Below are 19,417 nucleotides of genomic sequence, written 5' to 3' on the forward strand. Positions count from 1 at the left end.
CCCAGCTGGGAGCACAGGCTGCTAACCCAAGGCCTGGAATCTGTCACATGCCCTTTCTGTGCTGACTTTACTTAGGCCTACTGACTTTCCCACAAAGATAATGGGTAGCAACTTGCAGGGGTTCTGGCTGCCTGAAAAGTTCCTGAGAAAGTACATGCAATGAGGACAGGGCTTGCAGAGGGAGCACAGACATGCAGAAGGCTCTGTGTACGGCCCCACACCCGGGTACCTTCGTCACCGTCCTCACCTCACCTCTGGGTGTGCAGATAGGGGGCAGGTCTCCTGTGCTGTGGCCCAAGCAGGGTTGTCAGGACACTGAGAACATTTCCTCAACATTTCCTCCTCCTGCAAGAGAGAGAGGTCCAAGGTGCCCTACATCGTGCGCCAGCGCATGGAGATACAGCGCTGAGGCATGGAGGAGGTGGGCATCTACCGCGTGTCCGGAGTGGCCACGGACATCCAGGCACTGAAGGCAGCCTTCGACGTCAGTGAGTGTCAGCCTGCGCAGGACGGGATGGAGGTGTGGGCGGTGGTGTCCACGATGTGATTTCAGAGCGCTCCATGGCCCGGGCATGTCACATCCTTTTTTTCGTCTTTTCTTCATTTACTGTTTTATTATTTTTTTAAAAAAGACGAGTTGTAGAGCTTCTACAGAAGCCAGTTTTTACACCATCATACTCACCCATGCCACTTGCTGGGGTGAACCAGGGGCTTCTGCAGGGCCTTGGCCTTCCTGCCTTGCGGGTGGACAGGAGGTGGAAGCCCAGGACTCAGTGTGGTCTGTCCACTGCCCTGTGTGAGGATGTGGCGGGCAGAAGGCACTGATGAAATCCAGCTCAGGCTAGGGCTGCAGCATCTCTGCCTCCATCTCACAAACCCTCACAAGCTATGAAGGACCTGGACCTGCCTCAAATGCCAGGGGAGGGCACAGAAGCCCTAGAGGGTCCTTCCCAGCATCTTCAAAGCAGCAAGATTTTATGCCTGCAGACCCTTCCTTGGGGCACACACCACTGACCCTGACCAGGACCCCTAAAATGCCCAGCATCCCTGGGGAGGCCCTGTGGTAGTTTCAGCTCTCTCTGGGGTCCCAGAATAGACCTGGCCTGTGGTGAGGACATAAGCACCAGTGACCCATTGGGTCCAAAGGAAGACACCGGTTCAAACACTGAAACCAATCAGATTCTCCCACAGCCTTCCTGCTATCAGAAGACACTGGTGCAGGGGTGGTTGCTATGTACAGGGCAGAGTCACCCGATTCCCACGCAGGCACCGTGTCCTGCCGTGCTGGCCTCCTCCTGGCCGTCACATCGGGCCAAGCAGGGGAGAGGAATGGGAATGCCCATGCAGCCCCATCAACTCTGCAGACACAGAACTACGCACAGCTCTTGGGAGGGGTCAGATGAGCTGCTTAAAGCCGGGGAGGGACCCGCACAGTGGTCAGCGTGGCAGGGACGGTGCTTTAGCCAAGGCTGGGATGGTGGGAGACTCACTCGGGATCCTGAAGGAGGCCGCTGCATTTCCATGCTCTTTCCAGATAACAAGGACGTGTCGGTGATGATGAGCGAGATGGACGTGAACGCCATCGCAGGCACGCTGAAGCTGTACTTCCGTGAGCTGCCCGAGCCCCTCTTCACTGATGAGTTCTACCCCAACTTCCTGGAGGGCTCCAGTGAGCACTGGAGCAGCGGCCGTAATTCCACTGACGGGGGCGGTCTGGTTGGGGCAGGGACCGCTGTTGGTTTGACAGAGAGAGACGATGCCCACTGGGGAGAGGCTGTTCTGACTCTGCAGGTGGGACAGGGACAGACGGCCGCCAGGATGACGCAGCTGGTCTTCCTTTGCTGTGCTGAGCCCTGGGACAGGAAGGACTCCCACCACACACAGCCTGGTCCCGGGTTCTTACCTGTGGCCACCGCTCTGGCACGAGCCCCTCAGTCTCGGGTGGTTTCTGCTTGGTCCGGGATTTGGTGTTGCTGCTGAGTCCAGCCTTTCCACCACCTCCGCATGGGCCGTGGGTGTTGTCAGCCGCCTCCCGCCTTGGCCTCAGTAGTTCGCCCAGCTTACAGGGGAGCTGCCCTGGGCTGGAGATGGGCGTGCAGCCTGGGTCCTACTTGGGTGAGTGCAGCTTGAGGAGACCCGGCCACATCCACTGGGCCACAGGTTACCCTCGGCAATGCCCGCATCAGCCGTCAGCCTCAGCCTCCCCAGGAGAGCAAGGCTCACACGACAAAGGCTGCCTGTGGCCAGTGAGGTGGCTGAGCCCAGTCAGAACCTTTCTCAAACTCCGGGGACGTGGCTCTGCTCGTGAGCTGCCTGGTCAGCTCTCTCGGGGTGAGAGGGGCTTGTCACATGGGCCCCTGCCTGCAGTGTGACCCTTCTCAGCATCTCTCAACAGTCCTGCCTGGGGAGTGTTACCCCCACCATGACCATTTCCCTGACACTGCAAGGTGGGGGGTCGTCCTGGGTAAAGACAGGCCTGTGGCAGTAGCAGGCTCGGGGCACGCTTCACTGGTGGGCTGGGGACCTGGCAGAGACCACACCAAGGGCTGGACAAGGGGACGAGCCTCCAGCCTGGCCTCTCCGCAGGCCTCAGCAGCCCCTCCCACAGGCAGAAGGGTCCTGAGTTCTGCTCTGGCTGCAAGAGCTGCGAGTGCCACGTGCTGTTCTGCCCAATCTGGTGTCTGCAGGCGAGGCGAGGGCTGCGCTGGCCTGTTTCTATTTTTAGTATAGATGGGGTTTCTACTAAATAAAGCCACTGCATTATTTAAATATAGCAAGAGGCTAGGCGCGGTGGCTCACACCTGTAATCTTTGAGAGGAGAAGGCAGGCAGACCACCTGAGGTCAAGAGCTGGAGACCAGCCTGGCCAACATGGTAAAACCCTGTCTCTACAAATTGAAAAAATTATCCCTGCATGGTGGCATGTGCCTGTAGTCCAAGTTACTTGGGAGGCTGAGACATGAGAATCCCTTAAACCCCAGAGGCAGAGGCTGCAGTGAGCTGAGATGGCGCCACTGCACACTAGCCTGGGCGACAGAGAGAGACCCTGTCTCTAAATAATAAATGTGGCCGGGCGTGGTGGCTCACGCCTGTAACCCCAGCACTTTGTCAGGCTGAGGTGGGTAGATCACGAGGTCAAGAGTTCGAGACCAGCCTGGCCAACATGGTAAAACTCTGTCTCTACAAAAAATGAAAAAATTGTCCCCGTGTGGTGGCAGGAGCCTGTAGTCCCAGCTACTTGGGAGGCTGAGGTATGAGAATTGCTTGAACCGCGGCGGCAGAGGCTGCAGTGAGCTGAGATGGCGCCACTGCACTCCAGCCTGGGCGACAGAGTGAGACCGTCTCTAAATAAATAAAAAGATAAATGTGGCCAAGTATGGTGCCTTATACCTGTAATCCCAACACTTTGGGAGGCTGAGGCGGGTGGATTGAGGTCAGGAGTTCGAGACCAGCCTGGTCAAGACAGAGAAACCCCATTTCTACTAAAAATACAATTAGGTGTGGTGGCCGGCATTTGTAATCCCAGCTACTCAGAACACTTGACGCAGGAGAATTGCTTGAACCTGAGAGGTGGAGGTTGCAGTGAGCAGAGATTGTGCCACTGCACTCTAGCCTGGGTGACGGAGCAAGACTCTGTCTCAAATAAATAAATGGACGCCTGTAATCTTAGCACTTTGGGAGGCTAAGACGGGTCGATCACCTGAGGTCAGAAGTTTGAAACCAGCTCCAGCAACATGACAAAACCCCATCTCTACTAAAAATACAAAAATTAGCCAGGTATTGTGATGTGCACCCGTAATCCCAGCTACTTAGGAGGCTGAGGCAGGAGAATTACTTGAACCCAGGTGGTGGAGGTTGCAGTGAGCCCAGATTGCACCACTGAACTTCAGCCTGGGAGACACAGCGAGACTCCGTCTCAAAAGAAATCAAGAAATAAAATACAAAATAAAAAAATAAATGTAGTAAGATGGCAGAGTCATGCCGCAGAAGTATGCTGGTCCTATCCATGTAGTGAAGGCTGACTTCATAAACAAATGTCACAAGAACTTTTATACCCACCCCTGAAAGAAAGCCCCAATTGCCTTCCAAAGAAGCAGTACATGGACTGACGCATGGGCTGTCCCAAACAGCTCTGGAAAGATAAACAGAAAACAGAAAATGACACGCTCAGCCCTTGAGGCCAAAATGCCCTTCCCCAGAGCAGCTGCCAGAAGACAGGGAGCAGGATCGGGTTGGGGGTCACTTCTGGGTGAGGGGGAGAACGGTCAGACCGGGGCAGGGGTGTTGGAGCCTGGTCGGCCTCACTGGAACAGAAGAGAGCTGCTTCGTGATGCTCAGCTGACTGGCAGAGCCTTGCATAACCCAAGTTCTCACGGTACAGAGAGGCCAGCCAGTGCGGGGACAAAGACAGGCACACACTGAAATGTTTTCCTGGAAGACGGGGCCCAGTTGCATTTCTCAAATGGGACCAGATTGGAAGGGAGACCAGCTGCTTTGGGCAACCGAGGCCACTTCTGGGTGAGCTCCCAAACTAGACGGTGTCGAGGGCCCTGGACCTGGCAGCTGGGCTGGACATCACACAGCCCTGTATTCCAGGAAACGGCATCTCAGTGCTTGTCTGGCCAGTTCTCCAGAACCACCATCCACGGGCCACTTTTCCATTCCCCTCCTATGCACAGACTGGGCCGGGCCTGACCAGAAACTCCCCCTTAGGGTTTTCAGTCACTGCCAAAACTTGAGCCCAGCAGTGAGGATGTGATGTTAAAATGTGACTCTGGGCCAGGCGGTGGCTCATCTTTGTCAATTCGGCCAGTGCTTTTGGGAGGCTGAGCTGGGAGGATCAATTGAGGTCAACAGTTCAAGGCCAACCTGAGGAACAGAGATCTCTACAAAGAAATAAAAACAAAAACTAGCCTGCTCTGGTGATGTGCACCTGTAGTCTCAGCTACTCAGAAGGCTGAGGTGGCTTGAGCCCAGGAGTTCAAAGCTGCAGCTCTGATGGTGCCGCTATATTCCAACGCGAAAGACAGAGTGAGACCATGTCTTGAAAAAAGGAACAAACTAGGCACAAAAGAAACATACCTGAAAATGGCCGGGCTGGCCCCAGTGCCTCACGCCTGTAATCCCAACACTTTGGGAGGCTGAGGTGGGTGGATCACCTGAGGTCAGGAATTCGAGACCAGTCTGGCCAACATGGTGAAACCCCATCTCTACTAGAAGTACAAAAATTAGCCGGGCATGGTGGTGGGTGCCTGTAATCCCAGCTATTCGGGAGGCTGAGGCAGGAGAATCACTTGAACCCAAGAGAGGGAGGTAGCAGTGAGCCAAGATCACACCATTGCACTCCAGCCTTGGTGGCAAGAGCCAGACTCCATCTCAAAAAACAAAAATAAAGAAATAACAGCAAAAAAACCCCCAACATACCTGAAAATAATAAAAGCTGTATATGACAAAGCCATAGCTAACCTACTACAGAATGGGGAAAAGTTGAAAGCATTTTCCTCTGTAAACAGGGACAAGATGAGGATGCCGGTTCTCACCACTCCTATTCGACATCACACAATCAGGCAAGAGAAAACAGTAAAAGGCATCCACACTGGAAAAGAGGACATCAAATTATCCTTGTCTGAAGAAGATGTGATCTTGGATTTAGAAACATATAAAGGCTCCACCAGAAAACTCCTAGACTTCATAAATAAATAAATACAGTCATTTGCAGCATACAGAATCGACGACGACGACAACAATCAGCAGCATTTCTACACACCAATAATGGTCTGGTTGGGAAAGAATTAAGAAGGCAATCCCATTTACAATAGCAACAAAATGGAAAAACGTATGCCACAGAAGAAATTTTACCAAGGAGGTGAAAGATTTCTACAAGGAAAACTACAAAGCACTGAGAAAATGTTTAAGAGGAGAGAAAGAAATGGACAATCATTTCATGCTCATGGTAGGAATTCATAGCATTAAAATGACCACACTGCCCTAAGCAGTCTAGAGATTCAATACAACCCCCACCAAAATACCAATGTCACCACTCACAGAATTGGAAAGTCCTGAAATTCATAAAAAAGAATCAAAAAAGAGCTCAAAGACGCAAAGTCATCCTCAGCGAAAACAGCAAACTAGAGGCATTCCATTTCACTGCAAATTACAACTACAAAATGTTTGACAAGTGCGTAGTTACCAAAATAGTATAATCTTAGCATAAAACTAGACACTTAGATCAACGGGACAGACGAGAGAACCCAGAAACACAGCCACACGTTCACAGCCAGTTGATCTTTGACAGAGCCGACAGAAACACACACTGGGGAAAGGACACCCTCTTCAATGAATGGTACTGGGAGGGTTGGATAGCCACATGCAAAAGAATGAACCTGGACCCTTAACTCTCAGCATATACAAAAATCACCTCAAGGTAGATCCAAGACTTGAACATAAGATACAAAACTACAAGAATATTAGAAGGAAACCTAGAGAAAACTCTTCTGGACTTCACTCTAGGCAAGGAATTTACGACGGGCTCAAAAGCCCGATGTGGAGAAGGATGAGCTGGACGATGGCCCATTGGACGTGTGTCCAGCAGAACCCCTGACAGCGCACGAGGGAGCCTTAGAGGCCAGGTTCCTCCTTGCTGTGCCCATGTGGGAAGTGGGGTTGCTAGGATCAGAGGCCGGCCCAGACTTGCACATGCAGCCTGCCTTGTTTGCAGTGGCCCTGGGTCCCTGACTTGCAATTGGGGGTGTCTGCTTAAATGATCCCCCAGGGATGTGATGAAAAGTAAAGACAAAAGTGCCACCCAACAGAGTTGCTCCCTGTGCCAGGTCCCGCAGTCACCATGGATGTGCTCAGCCTGGGGGGCCCCCTGGTGTTCAGGCCCCCTCATGCCCCATTGCCATGGGTGGTGCTCGGGGCCTTTCTCTTTACCTGTTTTCTTCTGAGGGAACTCAGAGCTGGGGCTGCCTCTCTACTCCCAAAGCCCGTGAGTGTGGCTGCAGGGCTGGAACTGGCTCCAGAAGTGCTAGGCCTTGGGCTTCTCATGCTGCCCTCCATGCTTGCAACTGGAGAGGCGGCAGGAATCAGCAAGGTGACCTGCCTGAGTCCTGGGAGTGGAAACAGGTGGCAGGAAGGGGATCTGAGAAGGAGAACAGGGCCTGGTGGTCTTTGCTTCCCAGACACAGGAGCTGTAGAGGGAGCCTCTGCAGCATTTGCTAGGGGGGCACCGGGCCCCAGGAGTCTTGGGACTTGTGTCTCTCCTGCTGTACATCCATATTGGGTGCTTTAGAAACAGCAGGCAGACCAGAAGCCCCTGTTGCAAGTGAGGACAAAGCATGGGAGGGCCGTGAGGGTCTGCAGGCCCAGATGGCCTTGGCCTCACCCCACAGTGCACTGTTGATGCACTGGAACGCCGCCTCCTTCTCCAGGTCCAGGTGTTCAGCAGTGACCCAGAAAACCCCAGCTCTAATGGAGGTGGCAGCATCACAGGCTCCCCTTGCCTGCGTGGCAGCAGGGGAAACTTGCGTCTATGGGGCCTGGAGGCCTGGGATCTGGGGGAGCCATTCCTGGGGGCGAGTGTCTGCCCTGGTGCGGTATCTCCCACCTTTTCACACTGGGTGTGAAAGGGACAGCCTGAGGCCTGGCCTCACTGTCTTTGAGGAACTGAGGGTCAGCTGACAGTGGGATGAGGCTGGCCCCCTCCTCCGCTTTAGCCACGGGAAGCCTCCCGTGGAGCTGTAGGAGCTCGAGATGGTATTTCGTTTGGTGCACGAGCTCCTCCAGGAGGTCTGGGATCTCTGGTTATATCTGACTTCTGACCTCTGGGCATGGAGGTCTCTCTGCAGTGGCCCAGGCCTGGGCACAAAGGGAGAGAGGCCTCCATTGTCCCGCAGGGGCTGAAATGCAGACCGTGCATCCCCAGTGACCACGGGGACCCTTCTCTGATCATCAGGATCTCTCTTGGACTCTGGGGTCCTTGTCCTGTTCAGGCATCCCTGCCCCGCTCTCCTTAAGGGCCTTCAACACGATCTTCCCTGGACACGAGTCTGGGGACAGCCGGGTGTTGTGGGCCCCAAAGGGGTGACTCCGTGCCCCTGGGCCCCACAGAGATTCCTTGTGCTCAGTGCAGGGGCTGAGCTGCAGGACGCCCTGGAATTTGGAGCACACAGCACTGGCTTGCTGTGGTACCTGTACAATCAAATTGAAGGCAGGATCACCAGGAAGGAACACAGTGCTTGAAGGATCACGGAAAACCTTCTTGGAGTTGTCTTGACACCACTGATGCCAAGTGTCTGGATACTTGTAGGATGGCCTGCCACTCCGTCCAGGGACAGGAGCAACGGGGAGATCCCACAAGCAAAGTGAACTGGGGGATGGGCTGAACGGGCTCCAGGCAACTGAGCCCTACTGGCAGGTCCTCAGCCGCAGGCCGGGACAGGAATAAGGGGCACAGAGTGCCCAGGTAACCGCTCTTGGGAGCAGCGGGTACGGTTGGATGCTCGAATTCTCCAGAGCTGAGCTCTGAGCGTCCTCATCAAGCTGCCAACTCGGCCAAAGCCTAAGCAAGCAGTTTCTTCTGTTGCTGGGCAATGCACCTTTTCAACCTGAGGGAGGAGTGCGTGCATGTGTAAAGAATAGGTGCGAGTGACAGAGCGACCTGAACGGATTAGAGCGGCAAGGTACTTGTGCAAGGCACCTGCTGGCAATGGCAGGAGGCTGGATGGTTGTGTGTGTGTGTGTAGGGTGCTGGGGGGTAGGGGGCAGCATAATAGATACTGGAAGGAGAGACGAGCACACAAAGGTCACGGGAAAAAAACAGGCGCCCACAATGGCTGCAGATCCCCCCCGTGGATCACTGAAGGTGTTATACCCAATTCTCCCAGATCTCCAGATCTAATAGGCAGGATGTAAGCCAAGCGCTGTCAACCTCAGCACTACTGAGATTTGGGGATGGCTAATTCTTTAGGGGAGGAGAGTTGTGCGTAGTAGGATGTTTAACACCTAGCCTTTACACACCAGATGTCCAAGTCCATATTACGCAAAATACGCTTTAGTCCCTGTGCGAGTTCTCCTTCAGTTATTTTCTGGAGTCAGGCCTGGCTTGCTGGATTCATTCCTTTGGTGACTCCTTCCACAACAGTCCTCAGAGGCCTCATGGATGGAGGTTGTGCTGAGAGCCAGGGCCTCAGAGCTCAATCAAACTTCATTCCTTCCCCCCATGCCCAGGAGTTGCACTCAGGCTCAGGCGCAAGGGGACAAACAGGTACAGACCTTTGTGTTTCAGGGGGCACAAGCTCCCATGGAGGACTGCTAGCTACTGTGATGCCCTTTGGCTCCAATTACACTCTGGTGCAGAACTTTCTTCCTGCTCTGATTTAAGTAAAGTCACTCCCCTCAGGCAGGGCTTTACATCAGTCTTTTCGGACTGTCACACCCCTTCCTGGGGCAGAAACTCTGTGCTATGGCCTGGGAGCTGTGTGGGTTTGGGTTGCTCCGTCCTTCAGCAATTGACTTCCGTGAATGTTTTCTGTACAGTAAGAGCTGTCCTCTAATCAAAAGAGCCAGGTCTCACTGAAGAAGGACTTGATTTCAAAGCTGAGGGAAAAAAAATACAAGATGAATGCAAAATATCTTGTTATACAGAGGAAAAGAGGTGCTCACTAAAAGATGGAGCAAGCTGAAAGGACACAGGAGCCCATCTGAAGGAGTTCCCAATGACCAGAACTGAAAGCATCCCAGCTAGAAACTGCGTATTGATAGTATTAAATTAGAAGCCATATAATTAAGTAGTATCAGCAAGTCTATACAGATGTAAGTAACTGAATGAATAAACAAGTGTAGAAGAAGAGACCAGTCATCCTTACAGAAGATTTCCAATGGATAAATGTAGAAAGAATGAGGGAAATAGAGAATCACATTGAAGCAAGAAATACAGGAATCACTGTTGCAGACAAGAATCTTCCGAGGAGGCTAAAATCTCTACGCAGAATTCTAAGATGCAGGACATTGACATAACCTCAACATACTGTCTCCGGAGTATGCTTTACCTATTAAAGTTAACACCAGCCCGGCATGGTGGCTCACACCTGTAATCCTAGCACTTTGGGAGGCCAAAGCGGGTTGTTCACCTAAGGTCAGGAGTTCGAGACCAGCCTGGCCAACATGGTGAAACCCTGTCTCCACTAAAGATGCAAAAAAATTAGTTTGACATGGTGGCGTGCCTGTAATCCCAGCTACTTGGGAGGCTGAGGCAGGAGAATCACTTCAACCTGGGAGGAAGAGGTTGCAGTGTGCAGAGATCACACCACTGCCCTCCGGCCTGGGTGACAGAGCCAGACTCCATCTCCAAAAAAAAAAGAAAGATTAAGTTAACACCACCAAAAAATAACAATAACTTTTCCATAAGAAAACATGGCAGACACGGCACGAACTTTGTGATCAAGTGAATATCACCCTGCAAACAAGACACAGCAACATCAGGTACCCTCTGATGTGACACGCTGAGGAAAAAACAGCATCACATGTGTGGTATCCTCTCCATTAAAAGCAAATTGCCAATTTGATCATGAGAAGACATCAGAGAAACACTAATTCAGAGACACTCAACAAAATACCTGACCAGTACTCTTCAGAACTGCCAGGGCATGAAAGACAAAAAAACAGTGAGGAACTGGCACAGAATGAGGCATCCAAGGGACACCTGCCAATTAAATGCAGTGTGGAATCCTAGATTGGATCTTGCAACAGAAAAAGGAAAGCGATGGAAAAATTGGTGAAATTCAAGTAAGGTCTGCAGTTTATTTGCTAATCATATATCCGTGCGAATGTCCTGGTTTCCACACTTGTAACTAAGGTGATGCAGGATGTTGACATTAGAAGCTAACAGAAGGACCACTAGGACTTTTGTGCTTACTTTTTGCAGCTTTTCTGAATTTCTTTCAAAACAGAAAGTTAAATATGAAATGACAGATGGGCAATTGAGAACCATTAATTGATTGAAAAATAACACATGAAAATGCAAATATTCTTTTATGAAAAATAACTATAATATCTGCTTCAGGATAGCATTATAGGAAAAAAGAGAAATAATTATAATCTCCAAAACAAATAAATAAGGGACTGAGTGGCCTTGCTGTACATTTTTGCAAAATGAAGGACAATTGGATTCTCCTGTCTCCTCCTGCATTCAATCTGTCTCAATGTCTTGTTTGATTGAAATATAGAAAGACAACCCAGCCTCGCCCTAGTATGTCTGTGGAAAAGGAAGTTTGGTTTTGATTTCTCTCGGTCAGCTGTACAGGAAGGGGAGTGCTGGGTCCTATGGAAAGCAGGTTCCTCCAAACTTGCCCCGGCCACCACCACAGCTGCCACCTTAGCAGGATCTGGGAGGCCTGTGCAATGCTGTTCTAAGACACTCTCCCCTCCGGGGCTTCCAGTTTGCAGACTAATACGTACAGAGCTTTGAGGTCATCACTCCTGTCCTCACAACAACAAAGCTGAACAAACTAGAAATCCACAACTCTTCTTAGATCCATCAGAGCAGTGAGATCACAGCTGAACCACTGCTCTGTAAATTGGAAAGACAGCAGATGCAGAGAATCACAGCTCAGATGAGCAGAGGCCTGTGTTGGAGCCAGTACCTGGGCAGGCAAATTTCAGACGGTAATTGGTGGGTTGCGGGAGGCTCCATGAGGACCAGCTTGAGAGGTGAACACTCTGGAGGGAGGGGCTGTGTTATGGGGATCCTCACATTTTCATACGTTTAATCTCCAGGAACACCCCCACTGTAATGTTCCTAGGGTGAAGATAAGAGAAAAACACCTTTGTGCCTCCAGCAGGGGGAGAAAAAGAGCAAGTCTTGAAATATGCCCAGAGTATTCCAGTCTCCTTACTCACTCATAAAAGAGAGCTAAGCTGTGAGGATGCAAAGGCATAAGAACTATAAATTGGGTTCCGTGTATACTGCTCAGGAGATGGGTGCACCAAAATCTCACAAATCATGAAAGAATGTACTCATGTAACCAAATAACACCTGCTCCCCCAAAACCCCTGAAAATAAAAAATGTTTTCAAAAAAGTGAAAAATTGCCCTGAAGGACAACTATTTTTGCAGAACATTGCCTCTATCCTTTCAATCTCACCAAAGAGGGGAAAACTGAGAGGCACTTCTGGAGGTCACAGCACAGGGCCTTGGACTCCCTAGACAACTTATCACAGGACTAGAGAACACATTCCCCTCTCCACACCACACCACTCCATCCTCAGGACCCCTGTATATTACAGGGAGTGCAACAGAAGGAACTGCCAGTCTCAGACCTTGTGGTGAAGAAGTCTCTAGTGAACCCCCAAAACAATAGGGAAGACGAAAACATGCCCAGGCGCGGTGGCTCACACTTGTAATCCCAGCAATTTGGGAGGCTGAGGTGGGTAGATCACCTGAGGTCAGGAGTTTAAGACCAGCCTGGTCAACATGGTCAAACCCTGTCTCTACTAAAAATACAAAAAATCAGCTGGGTGTAGTGGTGCGTGCCTGTAATCCCAGCTAGTAGCGAGGCTGAGGTGAGACAATCGCCTGAACCTGGGAGGCAGAAGTTGCAGTGAGCTGAGATCATGCCACTGCACTCCAGCTTGGGCGACAGAGACTCCATCTCCAAAAAAAAAAAAAAAAAAAGACACCAGAATTCATTTTAGCTTCTGACACCTAACAGTGACAATATGAGCACAGCCTAACTCCTCCAGATCCCCATAAAACCTCACACTAAGAGTCTATTTGATGAGTTCTTGTATCTAACACCTCACATCCATAAAATTACAAAGAATACTAAAAGGCATGTCTCTGCTGTTTTTAGCCACTCAGATTTTTGTAATCGGTTTTGGCAACTCTAGGAAACTAGTAGAAATTCTCACAGTAAATTTTTTTAGTTGCTGTTTTACTTTCAATTCCAGAAATTTTGTTTGGTTCTTTTTTATAATTTACATCTTTATTGTTATTTTTATTCAGTTAAGCATAATTGTACTACTGCCTTGTAGTTCTTTAAACATAGTGTTCTCATGTGCAAAAAAAGCTCATTATCACTGATTGTTAGAGAAATGCAAATCAAAACCACAATGAGATACCATCTCACACCAGACAGAGTGAGAATTATTAAGAAGTCAGGAAACAGAAGATGCTAGCAAGGTTGTAGAGAAAAAAGAATGCTTTTACACTGTTGGTGGGAATGTAAATTAGTTCGACCATTATGGAAGACGGTGTGGCGATTCCTCAAAGATCTAGAAGCACAAATATAATTTGAACCAGCAATCCCATTACTAGGTATATACTCAAAGAAAAAAACCAAAACAAAACGTAGTTTCCTTTAACTCTTTGAAAATATTTAAAGCAGGTCATATAGTCTTTTCTAGCATATGCAGTGTCTGGACTTCCTCAGGGACAGTGTCTATTCATTGCTTTTTTTCTTGTGTAGCCACCTGTGTTGGGACACCAACACTCCCAGGTTCAGTGGTTCTCTAGGAGGACCTGCTGGACTCAATGTGTAGTCATACACATTGCTATGATTTATCACAGCACAATAGTAAGCAAAATAAACAACAGGAAAAGGTATGCATAGCAAAGTCCACTTGAAACTAAGCACAAGCGTTCAAGATTCCTGCCCAAACGAATCACACAGACACACATTTCTCCAACAATGACTGTGACAATTATGTATGAAATACTGTCTGCCAGAGAAGCTCATAGAGACTGAGTGTCCAGGGTTTTGAGTGGGGACTGGTGGCTTGGTGTTCTCTTCCTAGCTCACATCAAAATTCCATTATCCCAGAAAGAAAAATCTGTTTGGCACAAGCTACAGTGTTTGTTTATTTTTTATTTATTTAGATGAAGTCTTGCTCTGTCACCTAGGCTGGAGTGCCGTGGCACAATCTCAGCTTACTACAACCTCCACCTCCTGGTTTCAAGCAATTCTCCTGCCTTAGCCTCCTGCGTAACTGGGACTACAGGCATGCGCCTCCACACCCGGCTAATTTTTGTATTTTTAAGAGAGACAGGGTTTTGCCATGTTGGCCAGGCTGGTCTCGAACTCCTGGGAAGACCTCAGGTGATCTTCCCACCTCATCCTCCCAAAGTGCTGGGATTACAGGTGTGAGCCACCACGTCCAAACTACAGTGTTTTATAAAAGCAGTTTAGGCACACTGAGCCCCTCTTCTCACAGTGTGGTGCACCTTTGCATTTTATAGATACCCAGGAATGTGTCAGAGCATTTCAAACCCCTATGGGCATCTCATTACCCTTTTTAGCCTTCCTTTTTAGCTTTTTAGTTAGTCTATTGTTTGCCCCAGCTGTTATCCACAAGGTCAAGCAGCCACAAAGTTAAACATTTGCCTGTCATTGTATTTTGTTTTCTTAAGACAAGGTATTGCTCTGTTGTCCACGTTGAGTGCACCCAGCAAGATCATAGCTCACTGCAGCCTCAAATTCCTGGACTCATCCTACCTCAGCCTCCTGATTCACTGGAACTGCAGGTGCATGTCCCCACTCTGGCTAATTTTTTTCTTTTATTTTATTTTTTTTTTTTTGAGACAGGACTTCTCTCCTGGCACCCAGGCTGGAATGCAACGGCATGATCTCACTGCAACTTCCACCTCCCAGGTTTAAGTAATTCTCCTGCCTCAGCCTCCCAAGTAGCTAGAACTACAGTGCACACCACTGCACCCGGCTAATTTTATTTTTTGTAGAGATGGCGTTTCACATTGTTGCCCGGGTTGATCTCAAACTCCTGACCTCAAGTAATCCACCTGCCTTGCCCTCCCAAAGTGCTGGGATTACTGGCGCGAGCCACTGCACCCAGCCCCTGTCACTGTTTTTCACAATTGTGCCAGATTGAAAAGCTTTTTGCCTTGGACAAGCTCCAAGGCAGGTCAAATGCAGTCTAGCAAGTCAGGTGTTACAGAGAACCACCAAACACTTCAATTGTGATAATTCCTGGAAATAAAGCTTTGAGGGAGATCCAGCTTTTCTGCTGTTGGGTTGCTGGTGTTCACCGTAAATGTGAACTTTAATTTTCTGGGTTACTGTGGAACTGCAGAGTAGGAGACAGGAGAAAGAAAAATTAAACTGCCACAAAACTCACTGTTGTGAGATTACATACCTTTTTTTTTTTTTCCCCCCCTACAATGAACATCCTCTGGATTATTACAGGCTTTTAGCTAATTTCCTGAAGTCTAAAAATGTTAATGGGCCAGGCGCACCGGCTTATGCCTGTAATCCAACCACTTTGGGAGGCCAAGGTGGTAGGATTGCTTGAGTCCAAGAGTTCAAAACCAGCTTGGGCAACATAGCAAGACCTCCTCTCGACAAAAAATGAGAACTTTAGCCAAGCACGGTGGTGCATACCTGTAGTCCCAGCTACTTAGGAGGCTGAGGTGGAAGGATCACTTAAGTCCAGAAGTTTGAGGTTGCTGTGAGCTATGACTGCATCACAGAACTCCAGCCTGGGCAACAGAGCAAGACCCTTTCTCTTAAAAAAATGGTAATAGTAAAAAAGTAGTAATGGTGATAACTTTTTGCCAGTTTTCTCATTTTTTTTGTGGAAATAATTTTTGGAGGTCTTTCATCTGCCATTTTCTCCAAAGTCATTCGCCAAATCACATTTAAAAAAAAAAATAGGCCAGGCGCGGTGGCTCAAGCCTGTAATCCCAGTACTTTGGGAGGCCGAGGCGGGTGGATCACGAAGTCAGGAGATCGAGACCATCCTGGCTAACATGGTGAAACCCCGTCTCTACTAAAAATACAAAAAACTAGCCTGGGCGTGGTGGCGGGCGCCTGTAGTCCCAGCTACTCGGAGGCTGAGGCAGGAGAATGGCGTAAACCCGGGAGGCGGAGCTTGCAGTGAGCCGAGATCGCGCCACTGCACTCCAGCCTGGGTGACACAGCGAGACTCCGTCTCAAAAAAAAAAAAAAAAAATCTAGGGCCATAATGCATGACTAGTTATCCCTGGATGTTTGTAATAGTCACAATTCAGCATAAATTGTATCTCAGATGAGAACTTCTTGCAGTGGTATTCACAGCATTCAGTCAAATATATGAAATTAAACCTAAGAACAGGCCAGACGCAGTGGCCCAGGACTGTAATCCCAGCACTTTGGGATGCTGCAGTGGTAGGATCATTTGAGACCATTAGTTTGAGGCCACCCCTGGCAACATAGTGAGAACTCATCTCTACAATTTTTAAAAATATGCCAGGTGCCGGGCGCGGTGGCTCACGCCTGTAATCCCAGCACTTTGGGAGGCCGAGGCGGGCGGATAACAAGGTCGGGAGATCGAGACTACGGTGAAACCCCGTCTCTACTAAAAATACAAAAAATTAGCTGGGCGCAGTTGTGTGCGCCTGTAGTCCCAGCTACTCGGGAGGCTGAGCCAGGAGAATGGCGGGAACCTGGGAGGCGGAGCTTGCCGTGAGCCGAGATCGCGCCACTGCACTCCAGCCTGGGCAACAGAGCAAGACTCCGTCTCAAAAATATATGTATGTGCCAAGTGTGGTGTTGCATGCCTGTAGTCCCAGCTATTCAGGAGGCTGAGAAGGGAGGATCACCTGTGTCCAAAAGTTCAAGGCTGCAGTGAGCTATGATCACACCACAGTGCTCCAGCCTGGGCAACAAAGCAAGACTCCATCTCTAAAAATAAAATTTAAAAAAAAATTGTGATCTCTGCTGTAAAAGTAGTATGCTCAAATGCAGTAAAAGCATACAAGAAGGCCAGGTGCGGCGGCTCATGCCTGTAATCCCAGCACTTTGGGAGGCCAAGGCAGGTGGATCACGAGGTCAAGAGATCGAGACCATCCTGGCCAACATGGTGAAACCCCATCTCTAGTAAAAAATAAAAATAAAAATTAGCTGGGCCTGGTGGCACACGCCTGTAGTCTCAGCTATTCAGGAGGCTGAGGCAGGAGAATTGCTTGAACCCAGGAGGCAGAGGTTGCAATGAGCCAAGATTGTGCCACTGCACTCCAGCCTGGTGACAGAGCGAGACTCCGTCAAAAAAACAAAACAAAAAAAAAAGCATACAGCGAGCCCCTAGGAATCTGAGTGAATCAGTAAAGGCTTTACAGGGTAGGAAAAGACCATGAGTATGAAAACATGAGTTGGGATTTGGCCTAGATGGTAAAGGAGGAGAGGACAATACAGCCAGGAAGTGCATGTGCACAGCAGAGGGGAGATGGAGGGCACGGCTGTTAGAGCTACCTGTACTTTAATATTCCTGGAGTGTGATGTGTGAGGCAAGCATGGGGTGGTGGGGTGAGTGTTGGAGATGAGGCAGACAGTGAGCCATCAGCATGTTAGTAACGGGAATCCACAGGCGTTTCACGCAACTCCAAGGACCCTATGTGAGCTCATCACGCTCCCATTACCCAAATAACGTTTCTTACCAGTGGTAGCTGGGATTTCCGTAGGTACACTGGATGTCTTCCCAGGACACCTGGAAGCCAGAAACAAATGGGGTCAAGCAGCCAGCTGACACAAGCACCCACAGAGGACAGGGTGCTACAATGTACCCCTCATCCTCCAGACAAGCCCACCTCTAGCAACTCCCAAGAGCCTGGAGCATCAGCAGCAAGACATCATGTGCAATGAAGTCTTTTTAGCGCTTTCATCCCTGTGTTTAAACTTGGTCATGCTTCTCCCAGAGGCCTTACATATTTCTAACTCTCCTTGCTCTCTAGACATTTCCCACAAAGCACGAAGCCGCAGGGCATGAGTCTAAAGCACCAAAAACTTCAAAGTGGAGGGAAGTGAACGAGGTGCAAACCACATGGGGACTTCAGGCCGAAAAAGGCTTGAACCCTCATCAAAGGCCCCACACCGAGACAGCGGGACCACAGTGTGTCTTGATCTCAGACACCCACGCAGTCCCGGGCCCAGCATTTGCTAGAGGTGGCCAATCCAGGACGGGAGGCAATTCTGGATGATGTTTCTCACCAAGCAAATATTGGAGTCACTGAAGCAGAACCATTTTCCATCCACAGCGTTCCGGATGTAGACACAGTAATGACTGGAGGCTGGCACTCCCACGTGCGCGATCACAGCGAAAAGCTCATACTGCCCTCCAGGCTGGAAAGAGACAGGCACGAGACAGTTCACCCACCGCCACAAACATGACTGCCTCACACATTTATACCTGCCCACCCTAAACCCGACTCTGGGACTTCAGAATATTAGAAAACAGTCCTGACCCAAGGCCGGTGGGCACCCTCCAGGAGGGGCTTTCCTGAGTGTGGATCCTGAACTGTGAAGGCTCAGCAGCTTGGCAGAGCACAGCACACAGGAGATGGAAGGCAGGTCACGAGAGAGGCCCCCAAAGCCAAGGCAAGATTAGAACTTTCCCCTGGGAGGGGTGGGGGTCATCAGAACAGAGTTCTGTTTCTCCACAAGCCCAGGAATGGCCCTAACCTGAGCCACCACACCCAGCCAAAAGTCTTTTGTAGGCAGAGGGGAGACAGACGGCAAGGGCAGCACACACAAAGCTGGGTCACCCACAGTGGAGGCTGGAATTATCCCTGTTTCCATTTGCAGACTTTGTGCAGGACTTTACAAAATGCAGGGCAATATCTGTATCTAAATATCAGTTTACAAGAAATAAAAAGGTTAGAGGAACACGTTAAATGAAACCAACTAGCCAGTTCTGGCTTATGTAAAAAATCTTCAACCAAATCAACTGCAAGGAAAAGAAAAGGAGCGGAAATCTAAAAGGAACTTAAGAAAGAAACGTAACTAAATGCAAGTTACGAGTCCAGCTGGACAACAAACCAAGACTCCATCTGTGTTGTTTGTGTAGGCGTTGTTTGGATCTAGATTCAAGCAAACCACACAGATTATACAACAGGAAGCCTGAACGTTGGCCAGATATTTGATGCTATTAAGGAATTACAAGATGGAGATGATTATCTTTTGAGTGCTTATTCTTTAGGGACACATAATGGAGTATTTACAAATAAAATAGTATGAAGTCTGGTCTGGGATTTGCTTCAGAAAAACCCTGTACAGGGTTGGGTGAAACAGGGTGGGTTATAGGAAAAGCAAGACCTGCCATGAGTTTTGGTAATTGTTATAGCCAAGGATTCACTGGCTAATTCCTCACTACATGCTTTGGTATCTGTTTGTAATATTCCATAACAAAATCTTGTTCGTTGTTATTTTTGTTGTTGTTGCAAAGATGGAGTCTTTGTTGTCCAGCTGGACTCAAACTCCTGGACTCAAGCAATCCTCTTGGACTCCCAAAGAGCTGGGATTACAGGCGTGACCCACTGCACACAGCCAATAAAAGTCTTTTTTGAGAGAAAAACAATTTTAAATATATTTCATCAGGTAAAATGTGTAGGTAGAAATATAAAGAACTAGAAGAAAAAGAGAATCCTATGAAATG

The 19,417-nt window shown here is 49.3% G+C and overlaps 3 protein-coding genes, 1 pseudogene and 1 gene segment (V, D, J or C); 2 read left to right on the forward strand and 3 right to left on the reverse strand.

Moving 5' to 3' along the window:
• The window catches only part of LOC126929708 (immunoglobulin lambda-1 light chain-like), a 340,164-nt gene that overhangs the window by 81,268 nt on the left and 239,479 nt on the right, over positions 1-19,417 (reverse strand).
• LOC126929706 (immunoglobulin lambda-1 light chain-like) overlaps positions 1-19,417 on the reverse strand; it is a 250,860-nt gene that overhangs the window by 67,805 nt on the left and 163,638 nt on the right. The gene's annotated exons all lie outside the window — the stretch shown is intronic.
• The window catches only part of LOC126929707 (immunoglobulin lambda-1 light chain), a 309,873-nt gene that overhangs the window by 62,220 nt on the left and 228,236 nt on the right, over positions 1-19,417 (reverse strand). The gene's annotated exons all lie outside the window — the stretch shown is intronic.
• LOC126929739 (rho GTPase-activating protein 29-like) lies at positions 393-2,511 on the forward strand. Its single transcript, XM_050746406.1, has 2 exons — positions 393-488; positions 1,535-2,511. Exons 1-2 carry the CDS (start codon positions 413-415, stop codon positions 1,978-1,980), a joined length of 522 nt encoding a protein of 173 aa, XP_050602363.1. The 5' UTR covers positions 393-412; the 3' UTR covers positions 1,981-2,511.
• LOC126929729 (uncharacterized) lies at positions 6,984-9,432 on the forward strand (annotated as a pseudogene). Its single transcript, XR_007717255.1, has one exon. The product of XR_007717255.1 is annotated as an uncharacterized LOC126929729 (transcript).

The sequence above is a fragment of the Macaca thibetana genome, chromosome 10, assembly GCF_024542745.1.
Source record: "Macaca thibetana thibetana isolate TM-01 chromosome 10, ASM2454274v1, whole genome shotgun sequence".
Lineage (NCBI taxonomy): Eukaryota > Metazoa > Chordata > Mammalia > Primates > Cercopithecidae > Macaca > Macaca thibetana.